This window comes from Leucoraja erinacea, chromosome 15, assembly GCF_028641065.1.
Source record: "Leucoraja erinacea ecotype New England chromosome 15, Leri_hhj_1, whole genome shotgun sequence".
In the NCBI taxonomy this organism is placed as follows: Eukaryota; Metazoa; Chordata; class Chondrichthyes; order Rajiformes; family Rajidae; genus Leucoraja; species Leucoraja erinaceus.
Window position 1 is genome coordinate 24,419,046 of NC_073391.1, and position 11,194 is coordinate 24,430,239.

The 11,194-nt window shown below is 40.1% G+C and overlaps 1 protein-coding gene across 1 annotated transcript in view; it reads right to left on the reverse strand.

Annotated features, from left to right (window-relative positions):
• Positions 1-10,970, reverse strand: part of LOC129704376 (uncharacterized) — a 42,651-nt gene extending 31,681 nt beyond the window's left edge. Inside the window, exons 1-4 of the mRNA XM_055647462.1 lie at positions 10,586-10,970; positions 9,507-9,804; positions 4,920-5,104; positions 3,790-3,862 (exon numbers count right to left, since the gene is read on the reverse strand). Coding sequence (XP_055503437.1) covers positions 3,790-3,862; positions 4,920-5,104; positions 9,507-9,804; positions 10,586-10,642 — 613 coding nt within the window. The 5' untranslated portion in view covers positions 10,643-10,970. The remainder of the gene's footprint in view (positions 1-3,789; positions 3,863-4,919; positions 5,105-9,506; positions 9,805-10,585) is intronic.
• Positions 10,971-11,194: the final 224 nt, after the last annotated feature.

Genomic DNA, 11,194 nt, shown 5'->3' on the forward strand with positions numbered 1-11,194 from the left:
CACTGAAATGAAAGTTATTTCACTTGACTTGCATCATAACTTCATCCTATTTTTCATAATATAGTCAAAGTTAGAATTGTTTATTTTGCCAAAACTGAGAAAAAATAGCTATATTAGACAAATTGCTAAAGCCATGTTCATTTCACAGTACGAAGCATAACACAGTGAGATATCACTGTCCAAAATGTGAAGTTATATTTTGTGTATTAAATACATAATCATAAACACAAAGTATACTTTCAGGATCTGAATCAGCTCACTGATCCATATCCCATCTATCATGCACAAAACAAGAACATTATGTGCTTCTGATGTAATGCCCACTGTGTGAATGGTGCCAGTGGATTTGACAAAAAGGATTCCCAAGGGATAACTGAATTATGAGTTTATTAACAAGTAGCTGAAAACATTTTCTCAACGACAACATACATTTTTAATGTTAACTTTGTATAGTGTTGTTATAAAATTCTACTGAAAACTTCCACAGTACAGTTTTAGTCAGATGTTTAGTATGAAAATATTGATCATGGATAGACAATGACACAAAATATAGATAATTTAGATGTTATTACGACATGATTGTGCAAAAAATAATGATTTTGTTTATCTTGAGAATGGATGTTTCTGGATTTTGAACAAATGTCTGTGTAAAACGACCCTTGCGTGCTGCAGTATTATTAACAAAACTTAAGGGAATTAAACATTCAATTCCTTCCATTTGGCATAGAAATTCATGACAAAGTGAATTTAAAAATCATGTTATATTGTGAATTCTTGTGTGAATGGGATCAGTTTGTTATTCGGATACTTTGGCCATTTAAACATTTATAGACAATAGACATTAGGTGCCATTATCCCCAATCAGTATCCCATTCCCGCCTTCTCCCCATATCCCCTGACTCCGCTATTTTTAAGAGCGTTAGCTAGCTCTCTCTTGAAAGCATGCAGAGAACCTGCCTCCACCGCCCTCTGAGGCAGAGAATTCCACAGACTCACAACTCTGTGAGAATTTTTAGCCTTTTCTTAAGAATGGGATAGATGTTTAGATCTAGTAATTGCCTTTAGATGAATTTAATTGATTTGATGACTGACGAATATGATTTTTTTGTTGGTTATTTACTATTTGTTTTAACGTTACAATAATATTAAAGTTCTGATCTTGAGAATATCACATTTTTGAATTTTCAAGGCTGTCTGGGTGTTTTTTACTATTTCCGTCACAACGGTTAATTTTGTAATTAGCTACTTAATTAGGTAATTATCTAATTATATTCTTTAATTTCAGGTCATCCAAGTAAGATGTATCATATTTGTTTCAGAATGCTTCATTCTATAATAACTGAAAATTTCATTCAGTTCTCTAAATTTATGGGCTTTTATGTCAATTGATTGTCCTCGATCGCAGCTTTTGTGTTGTTAATGGAAAAGCAATAAGGAACAAGATGCTAATTTCCGAGTATGAAAATTACCATTTTTTTAATACTTAAGATATGAAAAGTGAATTAGGTATCAAATTAAAGTTATTTTTATGCTTGATCTGATGGGATAAATTACAGGCTTGATTTTTTAAATCTCAAAATTTTGTAACATTCGTACTTAGTAGAACAAAACAGTCCTTTTCCCAACAACACTATAAACTCCACTAACACCAAACTACAAACTGCCTTGGCTGCACTATGCGCCTTTCATCCCTGCACCTCCCCTTTCGTGCTTGGTAATTGTTGCCTCTTGTGCAAGAGCTTCCTTTGCGTCTTACTGACGTCTGAGAAGCTTTCATCTCTCGTTACACACATCTACCATCATGTGCTTCATCAAAGTTCTACCATCGCAGGTCATTCTATACTTACAACATCTTCCTGTTTTTGTACATTAACCTCCATAAACTAGGTAAATTCTAAACTGCTTTCACCCAATAATTATTAAGCTGCATTCTCCATATCCTTACAAGTCTGAAATTATAAACTCGGCCCTGCCCTTAATGAAGACACTATGATAGATTGAATTGTTTTTCTGTTGCAGTCTTTTATCTGAACAGGTTTGAATATACTAATCTAGTCTAAAATGCTCAATCTTGAATGAAGTGAAGGTAAAGATAATAATATGCCGCAACTTTTTATTCAGTTGAAAAAATTGAGTTTTAGTCCCGAATAATTGAAGCTGAATGTTCCACAAGGATTAAAAAGCAAGGCTTAGTTTATCAAGTCGTCAGGTCCAGTTTTCATGTCATATGTCATATGGTGAGGTACAGGAACAATGAAAATCTTGCTCCCAGCAGCATTAAGGGCACATATTTCTATTCATAGACAACAGCTCTGTTTTCATTATCGTCATCTAACCAAGCTCATCTCCAAACGCATGGAGTCAGCACTCCCCTCTACAACTGGATCCTCGACTTCCTGACCAACAGACCACAATCACGAGTCAAGAGTGTTTTATTGTCATATGTCCCAAACAGAACAATGAAATTCTTATTTGCAGCAGCCCCACAGAATATGTAAACATAACACGCTGTAAACAATCTAAAATCAGTAATAAAAATCAGTGAGGATAGGTGACAAATCATCCTCTATGATAATCCTCAACAATGGTGTCTTACAAGGATATGTTGTAAGATGCAAGGAGGATGGCCCCTACTATACTCCTTATACACTCACGACTATACAGCCAAATACCAATCCAACTCGATAGGACACCACTCTAGTGCGCCGAATATAAAATAATCATGAGATGGAGTACAGGAAGGAGATTGAGAACCTCTTAACCTGATGCCAAAACAACAACTTTTCTCTCATTGTCTGCAAGAAAAAGGTGATTTTGTTTGACTTCAGGAAGCGAAGCGTTATTCACACCCCAGTATACATTGCTAGAGTAGAGACGGTCAAAAACTTCATTGTCTTGGACCAGCCCCAACAAAGCAAATGCTAAGAAAGCAGACTAATGCCTCTACTTTCTTAGAAGGCTCGGGAGGCTGTGCACGTTCCCAACAACCCTCAACAACTTCTGTAATGTAGAAACCATTTTACCACGATGTTTCACAGCATGGTTCGGGACAAGCTCCATCCAAGACAGCAAGAAATTGCAGAGAGTTCTGGACATAGCCCAGACCATCATGCAAACCAATCTTCCTTCCATGGGCTCCATCTACATTTCACACTGTCTCGGCAAAGCCGCCAGCACAATCAAGAACCAGTCTAACTCATGTCGTTCCCTCTTTTCCCCTCTCCCATCAGGTAAGAGGTACAGAAGTTTGAAAATGTCTTACTTCAGATTAACTTAGTCAGTCTTACTACAGTTTCTTCCCAGCTGTTATCAGGCAACTGAACTGTCCTCTCACCAGCCAGAGTGCAATCCCAACCTACCTTCTACCTCATTGGAAACCTTTGAACTATCTTTAAACGGGCATTAACTTGCACTAAATAATATACCCTTTATCCTGTATCTGTACATCGTCAAGGGCTCGACTGTAATCATGTATAGTCTTCTCATTGATTGGATAGCACACTACAAAACAGCTTTCCACTGTACCTCTGTACATGTGACAATAATACACTAAATTAAAAGCTAAACTAAAACATACTCAGATGGTACACAAAATATAAATTATATGCAAATTCTATAGGACAGTGAAAAGAAGGCTGTGTAAAAAAAACAAAACATTAATGCAAAACACAATGGAAATCAAATGCTCCGTGTGCAAGAGCGGTAGTGTTCTGTTGCTGAGATAGGACAGAGCACGTGGATCATTGTTAAATAGAACTATGATTATGGAAACATGAAGCAATGTTTTACCTCCTTCGTGTGAACTGTAGAGTTCATTTTCTTTCATTCGCACGGCTATATCGTCTGAATCCTCTTGAGAAGGCTAAATAAAAGTAGATTTCCAAATTAGTCATTACATTTGCAGGAAGATAAAGTGAAATGGGTAACAACAAAATCACCAGGAATTTATGTCTATTTATTGTCAACCAAGTAAAATACTAAATCGTGGGATCTTCACCCACATGCAAAAACTCAAAACCCTTTTTTCTGTGGAAATGAATGGACAGAAGTGAAAAATCCCCATCTCCATAAACCTAAATATTTTTAGTTTGTAAACCATTTTTGAAGTGTGAAGTATTTTGAAATACCTTTATTACCTCTACAAGTCATTACTGAAATAGGAATTCACTAGCTGCAAGCAAGTGCTATTCCAGGTATTCCAGGGGGGGGGAGGGGGGAGAGAAGGGGGGGGGGGGGGGGGGGGGGGTTAGAAGGGGGGGGGGGGGGGGGGCAGGAGGACACTTTTAAGAAGCCAGACAACTTTTAATGAAGTTTACCGGGCATTTAACATTACCGGTCGGTTTTCCTTGGTTCTGAAAACTCCAATGAGTCAATTAATGTCCGGTCAGTGAAGTAGATTGACTATGGCTACCTCGACTGCCTATAACTACATAGTGTCCCCACTCCACTGCACTACGAGTTCAAAAGAACCATGCCGACCAATTTTTACTCGCGGGAAATTTTTCAGGATGCTGAAAAATTTTCCTCGACCAAACTAGAGTATGCAGGAACTTCCCTTGAGCATGAAGGAGAGTAACAGTGACCTCCTCGAACCTCGTGTTGACCATGCTGTGAGTTTGAGTCGAGCGCAAACTCTTCTAAACTCGCAAATTAGGTCCCTGCAGTGGGACAGGCCCCTTTAGTTTTTACTAGTTAACTATAAACCGAAAAAATGGTTTATGTTATATAAAGTATATAAAATGAAATACAACTTTCTAAATGAGGTATATCTATCAAAGATAGATACAAAATTCTGGAGTAACTCAGCGCATCAGGCAGCACCTCTGGGGAAAATGGATAGGTGACTTTTTGTGTCGGGACCCTTCTTCAGAGGTTTATCTATCACTTCCTACACAATAGTGCAATGACTTGAACATTACAGAAGAATCCCAGCCATTCTGCCAGAAGTTCCCCATGAAAATGGAAGCAAGCTTTGAAATTCTTCTCATGTGCGCATGAATGTGCAATTCATTAACTTGCTGACCAGAAATGGAATGTGAAGTTACAAATTTTCCCCAGCGCCTCATTCTGGGGCTTGGAACTAATGTAGGAACAGAATCTGCATCTATTTGATTAGCCAGAAAAAAGCCATTCAGCAAAGTTAGATTACTTTTCTTGCACAGTGGAGCAAGGGTAACTCTGTGTACTCCTTAAGGAAAGTTTAGTTTCCTTCACCACACTTTCTTACCACTGACCAGCTGCCACACTCCACAAATATCTACAGGCAGCTGACCTGCTCAGTACAGACAAAAACTGTCCAGTTTTTTGACACCACACATCCCCGAATCCCAATCGCACTTAAAATTCTTGCATTGTCAAGAGGGATTTTTGCCCATGTGAGCATTTCACACCACAACATGGTCATTAAATAAGCAGCCCTGAGAAGAATAGGTTCCCAGTTGCAAGCTTAGGACCATGTGATGATTTCATAGAATCGTAGTGAGATACAGCAAAAAAAAAAACAGCCCCAAACCCATTTCACGTTGCAGATGCCTTACATCCTAAAAATAGTATACACCTTTGACTTTGAGTGGGTGACATTTCACTACGTGCATCTTCTAGTGGTTAGCTGAGGTAACGGCTGCAGCTTACGATTTACCACACCCAACCAATGTGTTTTGATGTACATATGTCTCTCTACTACTTTTTCCACCCTTGCTGAAATGCTATACCGCAGACATCAGTCCTCCATCAGGACTTCAGTTGATATATTTAATAATATTCACAGTCAGCAGTGCCTACCACTTTTTTGTTATAAATCTTGAATTCCAAAGGTAAATTAAAATACCACATTGCATTGTGGTATTCAGCATCCAGCTAGTTTATTAAAATGTAATCTGACAGTTTTCTTTTTCAAATAATTAACATCCAAATCAAAATCTAATTTATCGAGCAGATGAGGCATAGATGAGTGAAATAAAACCAGAAAATGTAAGAAACATAGGTGCAGTAGGCCATTCGGCCCTTTGAGTCAGCACCGCCATGCAATATGATCATGGCTGATCATCCAAAATCAGTACCCCGTTCCTGCTTTCTCCCCATTTCCATTGATTCCGTTCGCCCTAAGAGCTATATCTCTTGAATACATCCAGTGAATTTGGCCTCCACTGCCTTCTGTGGCAGAGAACTCTCTGGGTGAAAAGGTTTTTCCTCATCTCAGTCCTAATGGCCTACAGCTTATTCCTAAACTGTGACCCCTGGTTCTGGACTCTCACAATGTCGGGAACATTTTTCCTGCATCTAGCCTGTCCAATCCCAAAATAATGTAAAATGTTTCTGTAAGATCCCCTCGCATCCTTCTAAATTCCAGTGAATATAAGCCCAGAACTAGCAGGTGAGGAGGTATATGCGGGTAGAAAAATAGAGTTAATGTGAAGATTGATAACATTACATCAGAATTGGCAAATACTGATGACTAAATGAAACACTGAATCTTTTGTGGCCAATTAAGCAACCTGCAATCACTGAGAATTTTATGGATGGGATCTCTCCCTGTTTCGAGGTGGCTGAGTAACGAGATTGTCTCAGTCTTAAACCAGCATGAGGCTTTCTTCCTGACAGCTTTGGATGTGGATTATGTGAGCGTCTGAAACTTGACATTGTAAAACATAGAACAATGCAGCACAGGAACAGATCCATCGAATCACCATGTCTGTACCAATCCCATCAGTTGGCACTTCGTTAGTCCCTTTATTCTCCGTCTGTTCATGCGTCTGTTGAAATGCCTCTGAACCATTTCTACTGTATCTGCTTCCACCATACCCTTTACAGTGTAACAAAAACTTGACTTGTACATCTATCTATCTATCTATCTATCTATCTATCTATCTATCTATCTATCTATCTATCTATCTATCTATCTATCATAAAAAGTATTGGCTTATTTCTGTGTGTGTGTGTGTGTGTGTGTGTGTGTGTGTGTGTGTGTGTGTGCATGTGTGATTGTATTTTTGCCAAAATGGTACACAATAGCGCAAAAAAAAAATTGCAGAACCTTACTCAGCTTTTTCCCTTCATCAATGTAATAAGGTTCCTTCAGATTTGATGTTATATTTCACATTATTGATATTTAAAGGTTTAAAAAAGCCAACTTTGAAAATAATAACTGCCTGTGAGATGGAAACTTTTCTAGCAGCTTCCAGTGATGATGTCACAATGGCATCTCACCGTCCGCCAATCACAATGGGATCTCATTTACACAAGCTGCCGTGAACATTCTGACAACCGAAAATGACATCACAACGTGATCTCTGCTGCCAATACACAAGCTATGAGAGTGTTTTTACATTGTTGTAAGGAGAGGGGAGATTTAGTAGGGGAGATTTAAATTAATTTTAAAAAGTTGTAGTTCTTCAAATCTGCACTAGCAGTTAGGCAGTTATGATGTCACAATGCCCTAATGGCTACAATGTTTCTATCCCAGAACAGTCCTTCACAGCAGATGTCCTTCATGGAAAGATTCAGATTCGGATTCAATTTTAATTGTCATTGTCAGTGTACAGTACAGAGACAACGAAATGCATTGCAAAGAATCTGCAAGCCTAACAAAGCACAGCAAAGTTTAATTATTAGATTTGGATAACAAAGGGGAAGAATCTGCCAGCCTAACCCTGCATAGCAAGGTTTGATGATGAGATTTGGATAACAAAAGATGGCCTTGTCAGTGGCACCAACGTCACATTAGTGCAATTGCATTTTTTAAAAGTTTAAAATGAGGGAGGGAATAATTGCGTTGGGGAACGGATTGCGTTGGGGGAAATGGTACATCAAGTTTAAAATGAGGGAGGGTGAAAAAATGAGCCGACCTCCACAAGTGGGGGCTATGGGTGAGTGATGGAATATTACATTGGGGGAATGGGTTGCGTTGGGGGAACGGATGAGTGGTGGAATCTTATGTTGGGGAACGGGTTGCGTTGGGGGACCAGGCCTCCCGTGGGGGCTATGGGTGAGTGGTGGAATATTGCGTTGGGGGAATGGGTGAGTGGTGGAAACGGATTGCGTTGGGGGAACGGGTGAGTGGTGGATTATTGCATTGGGGGAACTGGGCCCAAATGGGTCCCACTTGGTCTGGTATCAATCAAACTTCCCTCCTCTCACTTTAAAAATATGCCCTCTGGAATTTTACATTTCCACCCAGAATAAAAGACTGACCATCTACTCCATCTATGCCTTTCTTAAATTCTACATGCTGCTAGCCTTCAGCCTCTGACATTCCTGAGAATACAATTAAGGTAGTCCAAGCTCTCCTAACAACTAATACACTCTAGTCCAGGGAACATCCTGCTGAATCTTTTCTGCACTTCCAAAGCTTCCACATCCTTTCTACAGATCATACTTGCAGCCTAAGATCCATCTGTATAGCAATGCTTTCAAGGGTCTTGCTATATACTGTATACATTCGACCTACAGCTGTATCCATTGTCAATCTTCCTCCCTCCACCAATGTTCATGTAATCTGCAAACCTCCTAATCAGATCACCTACAAATTCTTCCAAGTCATGAAAGAATGTTTGAATCAACAGAGGTCACAGCACTGATCCTTGTGGAACACCACTAATCTCAGACCTCTAGTCAGTGAAACATTCCAGCTTCTGAGACCAAGTCAATATTGGATTCAATTTACCACATATCCCATATGACTTCATCTTCTAGACTTACTGTCCTTCAGGAACCTTTAAAATGCTTTACTAAAGACCATGCAGATCTACCGCTCCGCCCTCATCAATCATCATCATCACTTCCTCAAAAATACCAATTGAGTTTGTGATACGGGATCTCCTACAGACCCAGACCTGCTGACTATCCCTAATGTCCATGCTTTCCCAAATACGAGTAAACCATGATCCTAAGAATCTTCTGCAATAATTTCCCTGATGCAAGACTCACAACACTATAATTTCCTGGCAGGAGATTGAGCTTGAGAGGGAAAAATAGATCAGTCATGATCAAATGGCAGAGCAGACTCGATGGACTGAATGGCCTAATTCTGCTCATATCTTATAATCATATGAAAATTGTAAGGATGATGGCAAACTCCAATGGGCTCTCCTGTTACTTTCCTTAATAACCCTACCAACGAAGGCTGCTAAAGAGGCCTGACCTAAGTGGTGCAGCGGTAGAATTGCTGTCTTACAAAGCCAGAGACCTGGGTTCGGACCTGGCTATGGGTGCTGTCTGTACGGAGTTTGTACGTTCCCCCTGTGACAGTGTATGTTGTCTCCGGGTGCTCCGGTTTCCTCTCACACTCCAAAGACGTACAGATTTGTTGGTTAATTGGCTTTGGTATAATTGTAAATTGTCCCTAGTGTGTTGGATAGTGTTAGTGTACGGGATGATCGCTGGTCGGCGCGGACTCGTTGGGCCAAAGGGCCTGTTTCCACGCTGTATCTCTAAAGTCTAATTAAAAGGCTTTGAGTAAGAACCACAGGGTAATGTCTGATGGGGTGCAAATTATTACATTTGCATACTTGCCTGAAATGCAACCTCTGAGAGTTTCTGTACCCATTCCATGCAGTCCGATTTTCCAGTTGAAAATGTATAAACCTTTGTGGTCGTCTCCACCGAAAAGGCGCTTGAATCTTTGGAAGAGTACTCAGCGATCTCAACTATCCTTACACAGTCCGTCATTCGGATCATCTTTCTGTCCATCCTTCTGTTGACGTGCTTATCTGATAAAAATGAGCCCTCTTTGAACTCAAAGTACTCAAGGCGAGCAAGCGACTGGTTGCTCTGAGGATACAGGAAGAGCCAAACTCTTTTCCATTTCTGGGGAGAGAAGAGAACACATTCCATTTTAAGAAAGAAGCAGGATTCCCTGTCCATTCCCTTTCCATTCCCTCCACAGATGATGCCTGCCCCGCTGAGTTCCTCCAGCACTTTGTGTTTTGCTCAAGATTCCAGCATCTGCAGTTTCCTTGTGCCTCTCTGATATTTCAACTCTATTGTGCATCTGAATACATGGCAGAAGTACAAATCTCAAAGATTTACTGTCAACCATTGGGGAAAAAACATGGTAATCAAGGGAAAGATAAATGAATGGATGGATCTGAACACTTCACTCGTGTAATCGCATCTTCGAAAATCTATTTACATGCTGCAACTTCATCTCGAGATTTTTTGAAACTTTTTTTTTCATGTGTTTGTCAAATACCTAACTAAACCATTTAAAACAAACCGATAAATGCATCAATGTTTCGCACTGTCCTCACACACAAAACACGCAACTAAAATCTGCAGTGATAGCATTAATACATTGGTATATCAATTTTAATATTTCGACTTATTTACAAAAACCTTCGTCGTGCAATACTTTTTGCAGGACCGTACCGTAGGCATGATTCGCGCCCCTGGTAAAACGACAAGTTAAACTAAAAATAAAAGCATTGCAAATGGCTTTCAAAATAATGCAATGTGCATTGGTGGAAAAGCCCTTTCACCGTGTCTGGAACCTGGGTGGAAGTCTCGGCGCAAACACGGAGACAGGGACGATAGCACGATTTGCACCCAGTGCAAGTTTAACGGCGTATGCTAAGTAAAAGTTGGATACCTTCCGAAACTTATTCTGCTGCATGTAAAGCAAACCTTCCTTCACCGTGTCCTCCATGCTATGCGTTGCATCGTTTGCAGAGGCGGATTTTACTTATTGTGGCTTCATTTCCGCAGCCAGTTTCCGTTCGTTAAATACAAAGCAATAATTCACCTGTCGAAGTAACTGGGGTGATACCAAGTTACCATTGTTTACAGATGGAAGTTATAAATACATGTTGTACCATATGAGTTCTGATCTATGTTTCTGTTAGCAGCTAACCTAGACATCGGTTAGTTTTGACCAAAGATACTAGCTCCTCTAGGATAGGATCTTTGGGTTTGACCTTGTCATAAATCAACATAAATCAAGCAGGGACTCTGATCTGCCACCTTGACTGGAGGCACAAGGAACTGTAGATGCTTTGAGCAAAACACAAAGTGTTGGAGGAACTCAGCGGGTCAGACAGCATCTGCGGAGCAGCGGGGGAAATAGACAGGCAACGTTTCGGGACGGGACTCTTCATCAGTCTGAGGAAGGGGTTCGGCCCGAAACGTCGCCTATTTCCTTCGCTCCATAGATGCTGCTGCACCCGCTGAGTTTCTCCAGCAATTTTGTGTACCTTCTTCC